Genomic DNA, 20,727 nt, shown 5'->3' on the forward strand with positions numbered 1-20,727 from the left:
TAAGAAGGAACGAGTCGTGGATGACATATAAATAGGTGAAAATAAGAGATGATAGAAAATACAAGGGAAATAAGGGATTTCAATAGAATAGAATGGGATGAAGAGGAGGGAGGAGTATGAGGAGGAGTAGAAGTAGAAGTAGTAGTGTATAAGAGTAGTAGAAGTAGTGTATAAGAGTAGAATTGAAGTAGAACTGAAGTAGAATTAAAGTAAAAGAGAGATTAAATATGTATATAAGAGCTAAATAAGTTTAAAGTGACGAGCCATTAATAAAACTAGAACGATGTATCCTATAATGCACCAGAAAATTCCCCAAAACCAACCAGATTTGTGTTCACCTGGAACAGCAACTAAGAGAAGTTAGTTAGAAAGAAAAGAAAAAGAGAAAAAAACCATTCATGCCAAAAAGGCCGGTAATAATATTTGCAGGAAGAAAAATGGTTCCGATGACAGTAATTTTAGAAAACATAGCACTACTTCGTTCATTAGATTGAACATAACTGATGGATAGCTGTGCTAAATAATTAGAATGAGATCGAGAGAGAATTTTTTCGAATTGAATTAAGTTTTGAGTCATAGTGATTAGATGGTCTATAGAAGAAGGGAGTTTAATAAGGAAATAATAAGAAATTAAAGAAGAAGAAGATACCTTGTATATCACCGAGATATAAGCCGATTTCGCTTTTAGGAGCAACATTATAATTTTCAGTACATCTTTTTGCAAACATTTTGATAACGTCAGCTTTTCCATATAAAAGACGAAAAAGACTAAGAACTTTTCTTCTACAACAACCAATGGCACGAAGCATTTCTCTGGATTCGTGATTTCGAGTGATCAAGACAGCATCTTCAATGGCATCTGTTTCTTTTTCGATAGAATGGATGCAGGGGCCAAAACCATCAGTAATGTCATCGATGAGTGCATAGCATATCCAATCAGAAGAAATATCGACATAGTCACGAAGTTGACGAATCCTACGTCGAACATTTGCAGGATGTACGATTGGAGAAAAATGAAAAGTCAAAAGACCCTCTCTAAAAACAACAATATAAATGTTAACGGGTTCAAGGTAATCTTGGCTTTGAGCATCTTGTTCGAATGATCTAAAACAAACGAAATAGTAAGAACGAAACAATTCAACCTTTTCACGAGTTTCTTGAACACGAATATCTTCAGCGGTTAAAGGATGAATTGAAAATACCTTTTGTAACATTTTCATTTCTATATCAGTTGGATTTAAACAATCTAACCACCAAGTTCCACGATCGGGACCAAAAATATCCTGAAAAGTTTCACCTTCCAAAAGAATATCTCCAATCTCACGAACATGTATAGTTTTTTCGGTGTTTGAAGAGAAAAAACTGAATCTATCGGATATATCTATACCCTCAGCCTTACTACAAAATTCAACTTTTTGTTGAGAATCTAAAGCAATAGCACTAGAAGATAAACTATTCCTATATGGAATATCATTATAATCCTCATCGAATACATTGTTTTCGCATTTATCCAAGTTTAAAGATAAATAATTTTTAGATGCAAAAGCACCCTTTACAACTGATCCAGTACTATATTTCCGAGACTTAGTATAAGAAACATCTGAATCCTTTAAACATTGAGAAGCGACAAACTTATTCAATTCCTCAAAATCAACTCCTTTTACTACTCTACATTCTTCGGTCATAGGAAAACAAACATCTTCCTCGACTTTTTCAGATTTAGCATCGGTTGAATCAATATGAGAATTTGGACGTGAAGTAACTGAAGCACTATCATCATCACTTGATAAATGCTCATACGCTTCTTGTGGTTGACCATCCGTATATAAAATACCTGAATATTTGCACTTCTTGGAATTCGTAGTCGATACCGAGGAAACTGGTACATCTCCTGATGATACATGAGATATTACCGCATCCCCATGTCTTTTGTTATCAACATGATAATTACATGATTCCGATGTAGGAAGAGAACGAACATTTGATGAAATAATAGGAATCGGAGAAATAACATCTTTTATATCAAAATTATAAATACCATCTGTATTATCATTATGAATCAAACATGCTCGACTCGAATTATCCCTATTATCCGAAAAAATCTGACTGCTTTCAGAATGTGTCGGTGATAATCGATGCCATGATGCTGATCGATGAAGTGTTAAACTAGATTGAGAAAGACGATTCGAAAATCCTGTAGAACGTATCGAATCCTCTGTAAAATTCAAATCTGAAAAACACTCCGCTTGATCATTATGATCAAGCGGCACTTCTGAAGAAATACCAGTAAATGGCTCTGAATTATGCGTTCCCATCATTAAACAAGAGCAAGAGCAAGAGCAAGAGCAAGATACTATTACTCTAGTTTTACCCACAATTCAACAAACGTTCTTTCCTTCCACAAAAAAAACTCCAAATATACAGCAAAAACCTCTCAATATATAAAAAATATTCAAGTTACACCCGATCACTATATTATCACAATAATATCCCTTAAATCAATCCTAACCAAGATATATATATATATATAAAACTTCAAAATAACAAATAATCCACAAATAATTTATTTAATTAACTTTATAACTTCTCCTATGGAGGCTTAATAGAACAAACTGAAATTTTCCCTGGAAATGAACACAAAGATTGATTGCACCTAAAAAAAAGGTTCTCCAATTTGATCTAAAATTTAACTTAGTATTATTCCCTTATCATAAATATTTATTATACCTTAATATATTTATATATTCTTCTATTAAATCCTATAATCCTATGTATTTTCAAAGACAGACGTTTTTTACAAAGTTTTGCTTTTTTTTACATCCGTTCGATAGATTTGCTTGCATAACGACGTCTCTTAACTATTCACGTAGAGATCTCTCAGGATCAATTAAAACTCTAAATATTAGAAATAATATAAAATACTTAATATTTATAATAATATTTATAATAAATAATATTTATATTATTATTTATAAATAATAAACAAAACAGTTTATATAAAGAGTTAAAGTTTTAATAAATGATTTTTTCTATTATAAAGAAAATTGAAAAATTAATATATGGACATATTGATTATGAAGGTCAAACAAAGTCAGAAATATTTGCAAATATAATTGTTATATTTTTTTCAGTAAGTTTTAGATTTTTTTTGGAGGGAAGATGTGACGATTAAGATTGCGGCATACGCTATAGGTTTTCTTCAGCAAAACCTAATAATTACGCTTTTTATATTTATAATAGGGATTATAACGTCTATTTTAGTGAGTATTATATATAAATAATGAATGGAGGAGTAATTGTTTTATAAGGTGATTGTTCCTCCATGGCCTATTTATAATATGCACCCTATTAAATGGCATCGAGGCAAAGTCTCGAAAGCATAGAAAATAAGTAGAAGTAGAAGTAGAGAGGAGTAAAAGGAGTAAAAGGAGTAGATATATAGAGGAGTAGATGTATAGAGAAGAGTAGATGTATAGGGATGTACATAAGTAGAATAGATAGATTATGGGTAGTTTTAGAATATATATATTACGTAATAAAGAGGAAGAGAGAAGAGAGAAGAGAAAAGAGAAAAGAAAAGAGAAAAGAGAAAGAGAAAAGAGAAAGAGAAAGAGAGATAGAAATAGAATTTTTAAATAATTAAACGAGTTAAATAAGAGAAAACGTATTACGAGATAAAATATTACGAGATAAAAGGTATTTATAAATATCATGACTAAAAAAAATTAGAAAAAAAAATTAGAAAAAAAAAGATTACTTTTCAATTACATAAAGAAAACCAGAAAAAAATCCTAAAAATGTAAATTTATTGTATAATATTTATAATTGAATATTTATGAAGGTTACCGAGTACGATAGCGCTTATCGTAGAGAAAGTTACAGGTGTATGAAAAAAACAAGTCCAGTGATAGATACAGGCAACTATAAAGAAGTAAGTATAAATAGATAGATAGATAGATAGATAAATAGATGAATAAATACAAACCTTATTTAAAGCACCTATCATACTAAAGAATTAAAAAAAAAAAAAGATAAATTAAAATAAGAAAAATACCTATAAGTAGTTGAAGAAGTTACTCTGATACACCATAAAGAGGTGTAACCGATTCCAGCAGAAAAAATACCAGATAATAATATTGAAATGATTGGAATGATATTTATTCTAATATAATCGATAATATATTGAAAGAGTAAAATTTGAAATACTTATTGAGTGTGATGTTTTGACTACTCCAATCATCCATAGTTAAAGTGCAGATAATTAAAATAGGAATTCCAAGTAAATTGCTATAAAACATAGCTAAAATAAGTTAAAAAAAAGAATGTATAAAAGAATTATACAATCGAAATCAGTAAAATGACCAGATTTAATTTTTTTTCTAGTTTCTAAAACATATGCAGAGCTACATATGCAATTGGTAATTATCCAAAGGTAACCATAATATAAAAAGGAATGATCGAGTAAAAAAGAGCGACGAAACCATAATCCTGATAACAAAGAATATAGATCATCCCATGCTATCATAAGAGAGGATAAAATCATCATAAAAAAAGATAATAAAGCAAGTTTAGATACAGAGCCACCCATAAAAAAAGCTTCACCATATGCCTTAAAACATTAGTATAATAAGAAAATAATATCATGAATAACAGTTATAATGATTGTGAAATTTTTGAAAATAGTATAAATTGGAATTGAAAGAAATTGAAGCCTATTTTTTAATTAATTTCCTTTTTTTTTAAAACTCTAATGCATTTTATTGCAATCTTTTAAAATACTGACGCTTTACTACTTGTATAGATCATAGTAATAAATAAAAATGAAATTGGAAACCCTTAATTCCATTATAAAAAATATGTTTAAGAAAAAACAAACAAATACATTGTTTTACCATAGAAAATGTAAATTTTGGTAAAGAAATAACTTTAAAAATCTCAAAAATATGAAGAATTGCAATAGAAATAAGTAACTAAAAACAAATTAGTTTATTATAAATAAAAATACCTTTTTATAATAAAAAATCTACTTGAATAATCAACATAAAAAAATTAAGATTAAATCCATATCTTGTAACAACCCATTTATTTATAATTGTCATCTAAACAAAAAATTAGCAATTCCTTAAAAATCAATAAAACAAAAAAAACAAACAAAAATTGAAACAAAACAATAACTAAAAATTGACAATACACGAGAACTATCTACTATGTAATTTTATCTTAAAAATATACAAATTTACTTGGAAATATGTTTTAAAACATTCTTTTTTAACATTTCTAAACTTAAAGATATTCAATTAATTCTATTTTCTTCTAATAATTTAAATATAAAATAATAATGAATTATTCTATTATATCTTCTCATAAAAGACTCTAAAACCCTTCTTTTTTATCTTCTTCTTATCTCTCCTAAACATATATAAACTTATCTCGTTATCTATTTATTCGTACCTTACGCTAAAAAAAAACTAAGTTAACATCAAAAAATAGATTTTTTTAAAAAAATATAGAAAACTTATATGAAAAGGCTATTTCTATTTAACATTGTTATTAATAAAAGGAATTTTATGTCTTTTAGCAAGAATTTTTTTGAGAAAAGTTTTTTGAAGAGTTTTAAGGATATACAAAGATTCCAAATAGTTGTTATTGGTGGTGGCCATGCAGGATGTGAAGCAGCAGCAGTTGCATCAAGAAGCGGTTTAAAAACAGTACTTATAAGCCAAGATATTAATAAAATTGGTTTATATTTTTTCAAACATAATAATAATATATTTTGATAATTTATAAGGAGAAACATCATGTAATCCGGCATTTGGAGGGATTGGAAAAGGAACATTAGTTAGGGAGATAGATTCACTTGATGGACTATGTGGGGTGATTTCTGGTGTATATTCTTAATAATTATTTATCTTTCTAATATACCTATGAAGACCGTGCAGGTATTCAATTTAAAATACTTAATCGTACAAAAGGACCGGCAGTTTGGGTTTGCTAATATATATGTATTTGTTAGTTTATGTTTATCTTGATGAAGGGTCCAAGAGTCCAGATTGATCGTCTACTTTATAAAAAATATATGTTAGAAACATTATCTTCATATGAAAATTTGACATTACATGAAGGAACAGCAATAGATATTTTAACAGAACCATTATTAGAATATGAAGATAGATATAAAACTTCGAAATCCAAAGTTTCAGGAGTTATTCTTGGTTTTTAATTATTATTATATCTATTAAATTTAATAATAATAGAATCTGGTGAAAAAATATTAACAGAACATGTTATTATTACTACAGGAACATTTTTAAATGGAAAGATACATATTGGTAAGGGTTTTGAAGCAATTTCTTTATCAATTTCATATATATAGGATCAAAAACATTTCCAGCAGGACGAATTGGAGAATTAGCAACATTTGGTATCAGTACATTTTTAAAGGAAAAAGGATTTAAACTAGGACGTTTAAAGACAGGAACTCCTCCAAGACTTGACATGAAAACTATTAATTATAAATATTTAAATCCTCAATTAGGAGATGAGCCACCTGTTCCTTTTAGTTACTTACATACAGAAGACAATATTAAGAACAAAATTTTATGTTATTCAACATATACAACTGAAGAAACACATAGAATCATAAGAGATAGTTTAAAGGAATCAATTCTTATGCAAAAAGATGTTAAAGGACCAAGATATTGTCCTTCTATAGAAACAAAAGTTATACGTTTTCCTTCTCGCAATCATCATATATGGTTGGAACCAGAGGGCATAGACAGTAATATAGTTTATCCAAATGGAATAAGTGTTACACTTCCTGAGGAAATTCAGCTTAAAATGTTAAGAAGCATTCCTGGGCTTGAAAATGTAACAATGCTACGTCCAGGCTATGGTGTTGAGTATGATTATGTAGATCCTAGAGAGCTTTATCCAACTCTTGAAACTAAACTTGTAAAAGGGTTGTGGCTTGCAGGACAAATAAATGGTACAACAGGTTATGAGGAAGCTTCTTCTCAGGTATTTGAAATGAATTGTTCTAACGAACTTATAATAATATTGTAGGGTTTATTAGCAGGTATTAATGCTAGTTTATCAAAAAAAGGCCAACCTCAAGCTACTATATCTCGAGGTTTGGCATATATTGGTGTACTTATTGATGATCTTGTTACTAAGGGAGTAGAAGAACCTTACAGAATGTTTACATCTAGATGTGAATATAGGCTTAGTATTAGGGCAGACAATGCAGACTTAAGATTAACTGAATTTGGTCATAAATTGGGTATAATTAGTAAAGAAAGATGGGAACAATTTAATAAGGATCAAAAACTTTTTATGGATGCCAAGAAAGCACTAGAAAATGTAGTTCTATCTCCTCAAGAATGGAAATCATATAATATTTCAGTGAATATGGATGGAATTAAAAGAAGGTGAGTATTAAATATTATAACATTTTTATCAATTCAGCTAGTGCAATGCAACTTTTAGCATATCCAAACATTACCACTGATACTTTTTTTAATATTATACCGATGTTGCAAGATATACCCAGTAAAATTCGTCTACGTCTAAGCATAGAAAGTATTTATTCTGGATTTATAACTAGGCAAGAATCTGAAAACCGCTATCTTCTTCAAAAAAACGAAGAATTCCTTTTTCCTCCAGATATAGATTATAATAAGTAGTATATATTCTTTTCTAAACATTAATCTCATTATTATAAGGTTAAATAATTTATCTATAGAAGAAAAGGAATTATTAAATTCTATACGCCCACAATCATTTGCACAAGCTAAAAGGATTCAAGGCATTACACCATCAGCTCAATTAGTTCTTTTAAGATATATTATGCAAAACAAAAAAAGGCACAAAACTGTCAACAACATATACATGTAATATTAGGTTGTAAAAATCATGATTAAAGACTAAGATATGTTAATTTATATATCACTTTTTTTATTTATATAATATCATTTAAAATATATAATTACATATTTAACTTAAATAATATATCCATATGTGGTTAAAACAGTTTTAACATCATCTGACATTGTACTAATAATTCGAGAAAACTATAAAATTAGTAACAATATATAAAGAATTAAAACGTACATTTCCTCCATTTGCAGAATTCCCCTTCATCAACTCTTCTATAAGGAATGCTTTCGGATCTTTAATAGACATGCATGGATCCTGTTCAGCTTTTACAGAAAACGCTAGACGAGAAAAACTTGCTTGAAAACCAATATCATCGATATTTACTTCAATTATTTCATCATTTTTTGAAATTTCAAATGGCAATTCAAAAAGCTTTAAAATAGCTATTAATGTAGAAGACCTTTTTCTGTCAAGAAATAAATCTATAACAAAATAAAATTTTATTACCAAAGTGTGGGATATTTGATTTCTTGCAAAGCAAATCCCCTGCAAAGCATTATAATCATACCAATAGAACACGTTTTACGATCAATTGCAGCTTTAATATTTTGTACTCCAGGTAAGCAAAACATTAAGAAAACTTGCTCAAATAACCTAAAAATATTATTATTATATTATGTAAGTAATTCTCTTTCAAACCCTGTCTGTATATTATTAATAACATTTATGAAATAGTCTGGCCCATATTCTTTTCTATTAATTGCAGATAAAAAGAAAATTAATTGAATAAAACATTCAGTAAATTTTTCTGTCCTAGACTGATTAAGCCGTGTTAAGAGAAGTAAAAATATTTGTTTAATATAAGGCTCCATAACAGACCTATATAAATTTAATAAAAATAATATATATATATATATATAATATAATTTACGCAGGAAGATGAAGAAAAACAGTCTCTAAAAGTTCAAATCCATAATGATCATCAAGTCGAGATGAATTTAATTTTTGAAAAATTCCAAGAATCTGTTCTATATAATTACTATTTACAATAAAAAGTGGATCTTGAGATATAACAGCTTTTAAAAAACGTACTAAAGCAGGGACATTTCCTAATTTTTTTTAATATTAAAATATCTTTCTAAAATATAAATAAATATTACCTCTAGATTCCCATAATGATGCCAACAAAATAGGTGGAACAAGTGATTTATAAATATCAGGTAAACTTAAATTATGATACTCAAGAAGTTGTGCTAATATTTGAAATACATATGGAATAAATTCTTTTAAAGTCAATATAAAAAATTGAAAATCATTTAAAATACCAACTACATCATTTTGAAGAATTAAACGAAGTGAAGGAAACAATAAATTTTCTAGGTGTAACAAAGTTTCTCTTGAATTTGGAACAGTATATCTATAAAATTTTAGTAATGACAGATAAAAAATGGGTTAAAATAATACCTTATTAAAATTGCCAAAGATTCAAAAACATAATGATTAAATTTAGGGTTAGATGGATTTTTGCTTACTTCTAAAATAATATTTATTAAATAAGAAGATATTGTATCGACTAGAGGAATTATTCCATCCTTAATAGTAGCAATAACTCTCATTGTACCTTTTATTATTAAAAAAAAAAAACCTATGAAAATATAAATACTTACATTTCATTAAAAAATCATTTTCAGATAACTTTTCCAGAGTAGATGCTTTTTCAATTAACTTAAAAAGATTTTCCAATAATTCTTTGGATAATTGAACAATATCCATTTTTCCAATCAAAAAACCTTCTTCTTTGTTAAGATTTAAAATAGCTTCAATTGTAACTGCCGAATATGTATATACTGCATAATCTGGAAAATTTAAATAATTCATAAGTAATGGAAGGCAGCTTAAAATTTGATCTCTTTGCAACTAATTTTGATAAATATACTTCAAATGAAAATACATAAAAAATACCTGATTCCTAAATATATAAACATATTTTATTAATACCACTTTCAACATAGTATGAATATCTTCAGATAATGAACTAAGATCTTGAAAAATATTTTGAGAGAAAAAGTCAACAACATTTGTTATTGCGCTAACAGATGTTATTCCCAACTTAATGATATTAGAATATAATAATATATGATATGTATATAAGATACTTTATTTACAGAGCCTTTTATCGTAATTGAAAAAAAAAGGTATATAGCCGTATTTTTTGCTCTCCAATTTTTTCTTTTATCTTTTTGAAATTCCTAAAAACAATTTTATTTAAAAAATAAAATAACATACTTTCTCATACGAGTAAATAACGACTTATATAATTCGAAACGATAGAAACGACATCTGTTTCAAATTGTTCAAGTAATGCTCGAACAAAGCTATATGTAGCGTTTCTTCTTATATTACAATCAAACTCTTCAAGATCCCGTCTAACATATTCTACAGAATCATCCTCAAAAAACTCTTTATCAGATTCTAAATCATTAATTATTATAATTATTTAATTTGGAAATCTTTAAACCTTGAAAAGAAATATTAGGTAAAACTATGTTTTCAATAAGATGTCCAAGAACATCTTGTGATTTAAAAATATAAGAATATCGCTGTATTTTTACTACAGAAGTTAAAAACATCATTATTTTTTCTACAAGCTTCTTTATGTCAGAAAAATCATTAATCAAAGAAAATTCATATACAATATCATTTTTTTTTCCAAAATTCATATTGGTTAATAAATTCCAGGATGCATTTACAAATTCCGGTAACATAGAAAATGCATCTTCATAACGTTGAGTATATAACTCCACAATTTCATATATATTGGATCTAACTTTTTCCAATGGTCCTTCTATATCTTGATCCTAATAATAAATAAACATCAAAAATAAATTGAACTCCATTCAACCTCTGAAATCAACAATGGATTAGAATAATTCATGTATTTATGTAATAATCCCATCCATTGCTGTATATTATCCTCAAAAAATTCCGGTAAATCCTGACAATTAAGATCATAAAATATTTTTAAACATAAAATCATATTCTTAAAAAGAAGTTCCAACGCCTCTTTATTATCGGAATTCTGCATAATCAATTCATCCAACCTCTACCTCTCATTAAAAATCTTCCTCCCCTAAAACTATAAATATTCACCAAAAAAATATTTCTATATGGAACAGAAAATTTCTCTAAAACAAACAAAATTTCACTAAATAACAAATCACTCCTAAACTTTCCCCTCCATCTTCCAAAAATTGAATGTGCCGTTTGTAATATACCCTGATTAATCACCATATCATTCGACGATAAGTGTGATACGAGTTCCTACATTTAAATTAACCCTAACCCTATCTCCTTCAAAAAAAAAAAAACATCAATAAGTCTATCCCATTGTCCTGGAAAGTCTTTCTCTGCAATTATACTAATACATTCTCCAATTTGAACCTGTAAAAGCGGAGGAACCGATATCATCAACATAACTATCTCTTTCTTAACCATTATCCGTTCTCCTTCTTCAATTTCAATAGAACCCCCTTCTCCCTTAAAATATTACAAAAATATAGCGCATTTATCCCATATACCCCCCAATTTTTCCTTATAAAATTCTTAAAAAGAACGCATGCTGCCTGTCGCGTAGGCATATCTAATCTATCCAAAGAAACAATCCTTAATATATCATTAACAAATCCCTTTCTAGATTCTTCTCTTTCAAGAGCTTTCTCGACTATTTCTAATTAATACTTATTCTCATCAATTAACCTTACCTTGTCTGGAAAATAATGGGTTAAAACTCTCCTGCAGACACCTAATAATCTGTTCATAACCCTCCATATTGACCGTTAGAGAAGATATCTGCCTATTTTAGCCCTTATCCGCCCTTATTTCCGGCTTATATGCGGTGTAGGCGTGCGGCCCTATTTTTTTAACGTTGTAGATATCCAGAGAGAGAGGAGTAAATAATAGTTAGGGTGGGAGTGTAGGGTTTAGGGTAAGGGAAGAAGCGTAGGTTTAGGTGAAGGGCGGAGTAGAAGGGTTAGGGCGGAGAAGGGTCAGGGCGAAGGGTTAGGGTTATAAAGTAGGGTTATAAAGTAGGGTTGCATGTTAATACTATAAGGTAAGGTTATAGGTTAATGTTATAGGGTAGTGTGTAAGGGGATGTAGATGCAGATAGTAGGGTTAACGAGCGTAGGGTAGGGCTGTAGAGCACAGGGTAGGGCTGACGAGTGCAGGGCAGGGTTAGGACTGCACATAGGGTAGGGTTGGAGTTATAAGGTAGAGCTATAAAAAGGAGTTATAAAAAGGAGTTATAGAAAAGAGTTATAGAAAAGAGTTATAGAAAAGAGTTAGAGCTATAAGTTAGAGTTATAAGATGGAGTTATAAGATGGAGTTATAAGGTATAGTTTAGAGTTTATTCAGGGTTTATTCAGGGTTTATTCAGGGTTTATTCAGGGTTTAAGGGTTTACATAGGATTTTCATAAAATTTTATTAGGGCAAGGACTAGGGTTAGGGTAAAGATTAAGGATAGAGTCAAGCTATAGAGAATTCAAGTATACAAGGATTAGTTGGAGTTAGGGTTAGGGTTGAAAATAATATAGGGTTAGGGCGGAGTTATACAGGGCAGGGGTTGAGTTTACATAGGGCAAGGTTAATAGATAGAGTGAAGATAGGTAGGGTTAACACAAGGTCAGGGTTAACATAGAGCAGGGCTAATACATATAGGATTAATACACTCAGGGTTAATATACTCAGGGTTAACGTACTCAGGGCTAGGGTTAGGTAAGGCGCAGGGTTACAGGTCTATACAATTCCTCGGTTTACAAGCATACAACCAACAAAATACGGCATTAAAGGGATGAATGAGGGGAATCGCGACGCATTTATGGGGAAAAGTGGGAGGTTTTTTGCTACATTTAAAGGATTAAGCCGTACAAGAAGGACTCTGCTGGATCAGGAGGAAGAACAACGGGAGAGCAGCTTTCTGCAAGATATTGAATACCTTTTATGCATATTAAGGAGCTCTAATGATGAAGAAGAATGTATCAAAGCGGCAGATCGATTGAGTGAACAGCTGTCGCGAAATATTGTTATGAACGGTGCAGAGATATGGAAGGTCGGAAGAAGACATATTTCGGGAGGAAACAGTGTAGAAATGCGTAGATCAGGGTTTTTATTGATGTCAGCATGTATTAGATCACAGAGGGAATTAAGCGCAGTCGAAAGATATATGTTTTATCAGGATATTCAAGAACATGATGTAAAAGAAGATTTTGCTATGTGTTTGGATATTTTAAGGGAATTAACGAATGATGGAAGGGATATTACAGCAATGGAATCAACGATTATGCGATTATTATCATCATGGCTTTTTGTGTGTTTTAAAAACACGGAAAAAAGCAGGTTAAAAAGCCGACAAATGGTGTCTAGACATAGTAATGATGTATTATATGAAGAGAATCTTAAGGTTCTTTTCACATTGATTACAAATATAGTGAAATTTCATTATTCAGTTTTTAAAGAAGAAGAAGTGGTAATGTTAATTAATGATGTGATTTGGATTAGTAAAAAAACAACAAACAAGAATGATATTAAGAATGTAATTCATTTTCTTGACGTTGTTATTCGTTATGGATATATTCCTATTTCAGCATTGACGAATTGTGTTGAAATTTTATGTAGTGCTAATATTGGTATATTAGAATTTGAAGATATTTCATGGAATATTATGAAAAATTTATTAAAAAGTCATATAGCGTATAATACAGTTCAATCATTGAAAAAATTTCTTGAAACGAGAGACAAATTGCATTCGAATGTAATTATAGGAGCAGCGAGATTTTTATCATGGATTTTAACTACAAATGAGCAAAATAGACTTTTTTCGATTCCTCATGGGACTATTATGGAAACATATAAATCAGCGCTTTCTTTGAATATTCCACAGGTGGATCTTGAAATTTTAAAAGCATTGAGAGACTTTATTGGCTGTAAACATATACAAGAGGAAATGAATTATGATGAATGGGATATACCTCTTGAAATATTAACATCATGTTCGAAATATTTGCAATACTTTACTGCTCAAAATAAGCTTCTAGAACTACCTGATATGGAATTTAAAGATGATATATATACATTGTTATTCCAGGTTACTGGTCAAATTCTTTCTATATTGCAAGATTTATATAATAATTCATGTTATTCTGGATCATCAAGAAAATTAATTCAATATTTTTCTAAAATACATACTTATTTACCCGAATCTACTTGTATACTTTTATTGGATTATTATTCTATTCATTATCATTATAATCAAGATTATGAAAAATGGCCAGATAATCCTATATTTATCGCACAATCATTCTTTAAATCTTCTTATTATACGACGAAAGTTAGAATAAAGGCACTTGATCTCATAAAAAATATTATAAGTACAGGAATTTTTTTTCTTCCAGATCAGCTTGTCAATGATGTTTTTTTGTCACTTTTTGATGATTTTTCTGAAGAATGTGATCACGTTGTTATTTTGGAGTCTATTAAAGGTTTAGTAGAAATGGCATATGATGGAAATGATATCTTTTTTAATAAAACAATCAAAATTTTGGAAAAATTTTCGCTTTTAACTTTTCATCAAATAGAAAAACTTAACTCTCTTACTCATCAGAATTCTCAAGACAATTCATTTACTTCAGTATTAGGGGAAAATGTTATGTTTAAAGATGAAAAAGAAACAATAGCATTAGCTTCTTCTAAAGGGTTAATTACTTTATTTCTATATTACTTGCGTATTAGAAACAATGCAAAATGCATCCAATTATATAAAATAATTCTATCAATTGCATCAAACTTTGAAGGCAATTCAGATGTCAGGATATCTGCTTTGCAAATTTTGGTACGAATTCGTGCTGATAGTTCACATTTTATTTATTTAATTTCAGACGTTGGTGATTTACCTTTAGCGTCTAATTTTAAAAGAAATGGGAAATTGGAATGCTCTAATTTTTCTGAAACCATTGATAGGGAATCATCAATTGAACTAAAAATTGAATCGAATAAAACAAAATCTCAACAAGATAACATAAATAACAATGTAAAATCAGATAAATATCTATATAATGTTTTATGGACTATACCCGAAAAACTGCATGTCGAAATATCACCTGTTGACAAATATATTACTCATTTAAAATCATGCAATATTAATAAATTGATGTTTGAAATAACATTGGAACAAAGCAATGGAGTTGATCAAATTCTGCCGATTTCTACATGGTTAAAAATTGTAATAGATATTTTAAAAAACGAAAAAGACTGGGAAATTTATTTATATATCTTAGTTCATATTAGTTCTCAATTAAGAAATAAACATTTATTTTGTGATTCGGTTCATGAAATTAGGGAATTAAGAACATTGATAGTTGATCAACTATTTGATAATGTTTTAGTACCAGTACTTTTACCAGATAACTTTCGAAAAACAGATGTCATGATTGCTTTAATTGATATACTTATTGTCTTAATATCTTACCATAATAAATATACGAAAAATGAACAAGATGAAATTGTTGTATCTTTTCAAATGGGTTTGCAAAAATGGTCTTACGCTGCAAAATCATGTATCCATGCTCTTACTATCTGCTGTTATGAACTTCCCATATCAATGAGTAAATTGTTATCAGGAATTTTGGTAAAGCTTTCTCAGTTAATAACATCTTCAACTGTAAGTATTCATATACTCGAATTTTTGTCATCTTTAGCAAGACTTCCAAACGTTTATGCAAATTTTACTGAAGCTGATTTTCGGAGGGTTTTTGGAATTTCTTTACAATATATTCAGCATAGCAATGCATTCACAAGATCTCAGTTATCAGACCGATCAGAAAACGTTAAAGAATCTGGTCAAACCAGTACATCTAGCACGCAGATGTCTCAATATGTTCTAACTTTGGCATATAATATAATATATATATGGTTTTTAGCTTTAAAACTCTCAGAACGACGAAAATATGTTGCATGGATTGTCAGAGGACTTTTACTTGCCAATCCATTAAAAAATGGTTTAGATGAACAGAGTCAAACATGCTATGACATGCTTTTAAGATTTTCTTATTCTAATGCGGATATTAAAGGCACCTTATCTAACTATACACCTGATCCTTTTGCTATCTCAAAAACATGGCTTCATGGAAATTCATTTATAACAATTGACACTTCAAATTCATCTGACATAATAGAATTAATAATAAGAAGATCAGTGAGTATATTTAATTATAATAATAATATTTTATACTCTAATAGTCCGGCACTGTTCATTTTTCTTGTCAGCCAAGAGAGTCTATGAATAATGAAAATAGAACAAGTGATGACATGGATGGTGTTCAAGATCAATCTATTGAAAATGCTGGATCTCGAAAAATGCCGATAAAATTGTTTTCTTTAGAATTGCCATTATTCCTTCCGAGTTATGTTTTACTTCAAGTATCATTTTTTCCCGAACTTTTAGAGCAATCCAGACCATATCTTTTAGCTGATAATGAATTTACAAAAAGAACATTATCTGTATTTGATAGAATACCTGTTGTCGATTTTCATAAAATTGGAGTTGTTTATGTTGCACCAGGGCAAAGCACAGAATCTGAGATTCTTGCTAATACATGTGGATCTCAAGAGTATTTAAATTTTATGGAAGGTCTTGGCGATTTAACACGTTTAAAAGGAAATAAGACCATTTATACTGGAGGTTTAGATATTGAAAATAATCATGATGGTGAATTTGCCTATTTTTGGAAAGATAAAATCACACAAATTATTTATCATTGCTGTACATTGATGCCTACGAATTTGGAAACAGATCCTCACTCTACTTTAAAAAAACGTCATATTGGAAACGATTTTGTTAATATTATTTTTAATGAATCAGGATCTCCATATATTTTTGATACAATTCCCGGCCAGTTTAACTTTATAAATATTGTCATATCACGGAATTCAAAGTATAACTATAACGTATTATCTTGTAAGGAAGATTCGGCCTCTGATATATTTTTCCTAGTAAAATTGCTACAAAAAAAGGGTGTTCCAGAAATTGGTTCTATAAAAGAAACTATGATTTCTGCTAAAGCCCTACCTATATTTGTACGTAATCTTGCTTTGCATGCAAGTACTTTTTCGCAAATATATCATCAAATAGGTGGTGAATACATAACGAATTGGAGAGAGCGTCTTCGTCATATTCTTCGTGTAAAAGCTAAATTTCAACAGTCTGATTCTATATTAGAGCAGCCTACCAATTTGTCTACAACTCATCAATCAACTATAGATTCTAGTAATTCTAAATTGTTGGATCTTGACAATATAAATGATCATATATCTTATTTAGAAAAGGCACTTGATTTTACTGTATTTTCTTAAAATAACATTTAAATACCAAGATTCTATTTCAAGTTATCGATTTTATATTAAAGACGACAAATCTTAATACATGCTGTGTAATATAAAATTGTTTTCAAAATGTTTCAATAATTTAATATATACATTTAGTAATAACTATGCTGATATCTAATAATTAGATATGCAAGGGTAGTTTAAGATATAATGAATATGACAAAACTTATACAAATAAAAATAATGTAAAAATATTACAAAAAAAAATAAAATCCAAAGATATTTTTTACTATTATTTGTTAATTTTTGAAAATATGGTATATTTGAAATATTAATTATTTTAAATAATTAATATCAAAATTTCCAAAACTATATACTATTAAGTTTTTGTGACTAAAGTTTCGTTGTTTTGATTAGATCGATTGTTAGTAAGGGTTATAAGTCGCTCAACTGCTCGCAATTAGCTTTTTATTTAGATGTATGATAAAAATAAAATCTTACTATTTGAACTTAATGCTTTTCCATGAACATTTTTTTTTAAAAACTGTAAATGAGGTTTTATTCCAGCAATAAGTTTATTGAGCTGATCACCACTTGCAACATCTAATGCTTTCTAAAAAAAATTAAAAAAAAAAAGTATATATTTATGATATCATACTTTAATAACATAATTTGCGTATTGATCTTTTATCATTGGTAAAAAACGAGGAAGTCTAGAAAGAAATTAAACCTTATTAACAATTTGATTAATTTACCCGTCTTCGTCATTTTCCATTATTTCATCAATCAGCAATTTTTTCTCTTCATCTGTTCCATACGTTATACATTTTTCCACTACATTAGAAGCAAATTTATGCTTTGAAAACTTAAGAATATTTTCTTTTACTACGGAAATGACTTTGGAACGATCATGAGGCTCACCCTTTTCAATAATATGTTGTATACAATAATTTCCATATTGATCTCGAATCAAACTACGTGAATATAGATGAAGTTCGTTTAAGAGATCACGGGCCTGTGAACAATATCCAAGTATACGTTGTACTACTCTACACCCATACGGATGTGTTGTCAACGTATATATTTGACCTTGAAAAGTGTTTATAATAAACTGCATATGCTTCATAGGTACTTTTTCAATCATCTTTTGAATAACATGATTTCCATTCTGATTTTTAATACATCTCAATACATTGCCATCCAATTCTTTGATTAAATTAATCTGTTGATCAATTTCAATATATTCAAGAGCCTATTAATATATATATCAAAATTAAATGTTAAATTAATAAAATATTAATACTTTTTGGACGACACGACAGCCATATGTCTGTAATGAAAGATTCAGAATATGACCCTTCATTTGCTCGAGTAAAAGAGTTTTTTGAGTTTGATTACCATGTTCTATAAATTTTTGAATAACATAATTTCCGAAAACATCTGTCATTAATTGTAAGGAATTAGGATATATTTCTTGAAAAACAATTTCTTTATCTTCTGCATTTGCTTCTTCTAACGCCTGCTGAATAAAACGTGATCCATGTTGATCTTCACTAAATTCTACAATATGTCCAAATATATCCTAACAAAATTAAATAATACAAAAACAATTGCGCTTATTTACTTTTAATTCATATTTCTTATTTTTATTATTTCGAAATTCATCGAGTAATGAACTTCTTAAAGATTGGTATCTATCATTTTGACGTCTAATCTGAGTAGAAAAATTTAAGACAGGTGGTATAGGCTTAACACAGGTTTTCTGTAAAGCATGTCTAGAAAAGCATTAAGGAACATCTATAAATAAATGTGATAATACAAAGTGTTATCATAATATTGTTGAGGATGATAAAACATATCTTCTGAATAACCAGTAGATTGTTTTTCCTCTCCCCGGTTATAGTCTTTTTGAACCGTTTCTGGCTCACAATAAGTGGCTAAGGGCGCGGTATCTTTCAAAACATGTTTTGTAGAAACAATAGATTGCGTATTAACGGTATTCTTCGGAAAATCATTATCCTTAACGGTATAATACGAATGCATCCGTTTTTCCGAAATTCCATTGTATTTATACGAACCATTTTGGTTTAATGAAGGTTCTTTAAAAAAATTTCTAGAATTATTCGTATAACTCATATATGGATGAATTAATGATTGTGTTGAATTCCCTTTTTGATCCGTACGATACACTCGATCACGCTCTTCGGAATTCAATGTCTCATGTCGCATATTTTGCATTAATGTATAACCTTTATTTCATAAGTTATATAGTTCATAATATATACAAAAAAAAAAAAGAAAAAAAAATACTCACAATTAGATATGGTATTTTTTTGATAATCGTAATTAATCTCGTTATCATTTACTTTGTGTAAATACGATATTTGATTATTTTTTTGCATTTCGTCATGTTTATGCTAACAACCCATTTAGATTTATCACCAATTAGAAAAAAAAAAAATACATAATCAACACGCAATTGAGATAACTTATCTAATATCAATTCCTTCGCTGTTGTATCTTGCCTTTCCCGAAACATATCTCCATATTCTCCTGAATATTCTTCATTCAACCCCGAAAATACATGTCTTAACCCATGATTCCCCTGTTTCTCCTCAACAATCGACATGTCAGGAACATATATCTCTTCTCCTGATAATTTCATATTATATGTCATTGCTGCTGCTTGAGCATTTGCTGCTTGTAAGTGTCGGGTTTGTTGAAGTGTTCTAAATGTTGGAAATATATTTAAATCCTTATTCACCTGGGAACGAGGATGGGATGTTAAAAGATGGTCTTTAAAAATTACTGTATTATCTGGCCAAAACTTATCTCCATATATATTGCTATCAGCCGTACGTATTATATCGCTTGTATTTCTACACCAGCTATCTTTAAAGTCTTTTTCATGTGACCGAGAAAGATTAGTAGAACCCATTTGAATCTTGGTAATAATATATCTTCCAAAGTCCTGTATTTTGTTGCAAAAATTTAAACTATATAGAAAGATTTTTATATATAATTTACACCCAAAGAAAAAAAGTGTATATGTAAAGTTCCTTATAAATAGCTGAAAGATTGGTATTTATTCCATCTTTCAAAGCATTCATAAAGACATTCAAGTATGTATGCGTAGTGTATGCGTGTTGTATGCGTATTATATGCGTACTATATGCGTTGTATATGCGTCGTCGATGCAGAGACTTGATTCCTCCTCAATATATACAAGTCCCTATCAAATCCCAAGCTTTATACACAAAAACTCATCAATCTAGTCCTTATATGCAGAGGAAATAGTGATACAATAGTTTTTATAGACTACAAGACGTTTTAAACCCTATTTTGTGTGAAATAATCCAAGGTAATACGTGAAGGTTAGAGATTGAGGACACCCACCTCCGCTCCGCCTAAAAGTTTAAACCTTGAGAAAAATATTTAAGTGCCTAAAGAGTGACATATAATCAGCAAATAG

At 29.0% G+C, this 20,727-nt stretch overlaps 7 protein-coding genes across 7 annotated transcripts; 3 read left to right on the top strand and 4 right to left on the bottom strand.

Moving 5' to 3' along the window:
- Nucleotides 1–194: 194 nt before the first annotated feature.
- T552_03473 (hypothetical protein) lies at nt 195–2,365 on the bottom strand. The gene is made up of 3 exons (XM_018371975.1): nt 650–2,365; nt 394–591; nt 195–350 (listed from the first exon to the last, which is right to left on the bottom strand). Exons 1-3 carry the CDS (start codon nt 2,316–2,318, stop codon nt 241–243), a joined length of 1,977 nt encoding a protein of 658 aa, XP_018224228.1. The 5' UTR covers nt 2,319–2,365; the 3' UTR covers nt 195–240.
- A 654-nt stretch (nt 2,366–3,019) lies between these two features.
- On the top strand, nt 3,020–3,383 carry T552_03474 (hypothetical protein; the record flags this gene model as incomplete). The annotated part of the gene is made up of 3 exons (XM_018371976.1): nt 3,020–3,130; nt 3,174–3,260; nt 3,309–3,383. The coding sequence occupies 3 exons, from the start codon at nt 3,020–3,022 to the stop codon at nt 3,381–3,383; spliced, it is 273 nt and encodes a 90-aa protein (XP_018224229.1).
- Nucleotides 3,384–3,835: 452 nt separating this feature from the next.
- Nucleotides 3,836–5,135, bottom strand: T552_03475 (hypothetical protein). Its single transcript, XM_018371977.1, has 9 exons — nt 5,028–5,135; nt 4,883–4,970; nt 4,784–4,835; nt 4,652–4,712; nt 4,342–4,609; nt 4,207–4,300; nt 4,055–4,162; nt 3,986–4,007; nt 3,836–3,921 (listed from the first exon to the last, which is right to left on the bottom strand). The coding sequence occupies exons 1-9, from the start codon at nt 5,097–5,099 to the stop codon at nt 3,877–3,879; spliced, it is 810 nt and encodes a 269-aa protein (XP_018224230.1). The 5' UTR covers nt 5,100–5,135; the 3' UTR covers nt 3,836–3,876.
- A 391-nt stretch (nt 5,136–5,526) lies between these two features.
- Nucleotides 5,527–7,939, top strand: T552_03476 (tRNA uridine 5-carboxymethylaminomethyl modification enzyme GidA). Its single transcript, XM_018371978.1, has 9 exons — nt 5,527–5,739; nt 5,789–5,884; nt 5,931–5,986; nt 6,035–6,212; nt 6,255–6,329; nt 6,374–7,017; nt 7,063–7,427; nt 7,469–7,678; nt 7,722–7,939. The coding sequence occupies exons 1-9, from the start codon at nt 5,568–5,570 to the stop codon at nt 7,891–7,893; spliced, it is 1,968 nt and encodes a 655-aa protein (XP_018224231.1). The 5' UTR covers nt 5,527–5,567; the 3' UTR covers nt 7,894–7,939.
- Nucleotides 7,940–7,954: 15 nt separating this feature from the next.
- On the bottom strand, nt 7,955–11,749 carry T552_03477 (hypothetical protein). Its single transcript, XM_018371979.1, has 19 exons — nt 11,637–11,749; nt 11,454–11,596; nt 11,245–11,412; nt 11,026–11,196; nt 10,778–10,978; nt 10,569–10,733; nt 10,394–10,523; nt 10,172–10,347; nt 10,032–10,124; nt 9,838–9,984; nt 9,543–9,792; nt 9,340–9,496; nt 9,201–9,292; nt 9,036–9,158; nt 8,807–8,984; nt 8,575–8,754; nt 8,383–8,529; nt 8,110–8,335; nt 7,955–8,069 (listed from the first exon to the last, which is right to left on the bottom strand). Exons 1-19 carry the CDS (start codon nt 11,701–11,703, stop codon nt 7,998–8,000), a joined length of 2,886 nt encoding a protein of 961 aa, XP_018224232.1. The 5' UTR covers nt 11,704–11,749; the 3' UTR covers nt 7,955–7,997.
- A 931-nt stretch (nt 11,750–12,680) lies between these two features.
- T552_03478 (hypothetical protein) lies at nt 12,681–17,328 on the top strand. Its single transcript, XM_018371980.1, has 2 exons — nt 12,681–16,125; nt 16,170–17,328. The coding sequence occupies exons 1-2, from the start codon at nt 12,727–12,729 to the stop codon at nt 17,280–17,282; spliced, it is 4,512 nt and encodes a 1,503-aa protein (XP_018224233.1). The 5' UTR covers nt 12,681–12,726; the 3' UTR covers nt 17,283–17,328.
- A 399-nt stretch (nt 17,329–17,727) lies between these two features.
- On the bottom strand, nt 17,728–20,193 carry T552_03479 (hypothetical protein; the record flags this gene model as incomplete). Its single annotated transcript, XM_018371981.1, has 8 exons — nt 17,728–17,868; nt 17,914–17,968; nt 18,011–18,507; nt 18,559–18,837; nt 18,880–19,030; nt 19,075–19,504; nt 19,570–19,672; nt 19,720–20,193. 8 exons carry the CDS (start codon nt 20,191–20,193, stop codon nt 17,728–17,730), a joined length of 2,130 nt encoding a protein of 709 aa, XP_018224234.1.
- Nucleotides 20,194–20,727: the final 534 nt, after the last annotated feature.

The sequence above is a fragment of the Pneumocystis carinii genome, assembly GCF_001477545.1.
Source record: "Pneumocystis carinii B80 chromosome Unknown supercont1.17, whole genome shotgun sequence".
NCBI classification, from domain to species: Eukaryota; Fungi; Ascomycota; class Pneumocystomycetes; order Pneumocystales; family Pneumocystaceae; genus Pneumocystis; species Pneumocystis carinii.

Bases quoted from the DNA above. Each gene is read 5' to 3' on its own strand.
- T552_03477 (XM_018371979.1), bottom strand. From the start codon at position 11,703: ATGGAGGGTTATGAACAGATTATTAGGTGTCTGCAGGAGAGTTTTAAC. The intron at 9,985-10,031 runs GTATCTTATATA...AATATCATTAAG, and splicing joins TAAAAGGCTCTGTAAATAAA to TTGGGAATAACATCTGTTAG. The intron at 8,530-8,574 runs GTTTGAAAGAGA...TAATATTTTTAG, and splicing joins ATTAATAATATACAGACAGG to GTTATTTGAGCAAGTTTTCT.
- T552_03475 (XM_018371977.1), bottom strand. From the start codon at position 5,099: ATGACAATTATAAATAAATGGGTTGTTACAAGATATGGATTTAATCTT. The intron at 4,836-4,882 runs GTATTTGTTTGT...AATGGAATTAAG, and splicing joins ATTTTCTATGGTAAAACAAT to GGTTTCCAATTTCATTTTTA. The intron at 4,008-4,054 runs GTATTTTTCTTA...TTAATTCTTTAG, and splicing joins ACTTCTTCAACTACTTATAG to TATGATAGGTGCTTTAAATA.
- T552_03473 (XM_018371975.1), bottom strand. From the start codon at position 2,318: ATGATGGGAACGCATAATTCAGAGCCATTTACTGGTATTTCTTCAGAA. The intron at 592-649 runs GTATCTTCTTCT...CTTCTTCTATAG, and splicing joins ATATCTCGGTGATATACAAG to ACCATCTAATCACTATGACT. The intron at 351-393 runs GTTTTTTTCTCT...AACTTCTCTTAG, and splicing joins CGGCCTTTTTGGCATGAATG to TTGCTGTTCCAGGTGAACAC.
- T552_03478 (XM_018371980.1), top strand. From the start codon at position 12,727: ATGAATGAGGGGAATCGCGACGCATTTATGGGGAAAAGTGGGAGGTTT. The intron at 16,126-16,169 runs GTGAGTATATTT...ATACTCTAATAG, and splicing joins AATTAATAATAAGAAGATCA to TCCGGCACTGTTCATTTTTC.
- T552_03476 (XM_018371978.1), top strand. From the start codon at position 5,568: ATGTCTTTTAGCAAGAATTTTTTTGAGAAAAGTTTTTTGAAGAGTTTT. The intron at 6,213-6,254 runs GTTTTTAATTAT...TAATAATAATAG, and splicing joins AGTTTCAGGAGTTATTCTTG to AATCTGGTGAAAAAATATTA. The intron at 6,330-6,373 runs GTAAGGGTTTTG...TCATATATATAG, and splicing joins AAATGGAAAGATACATATTG to GATCAAAAACATTTCCAGCA.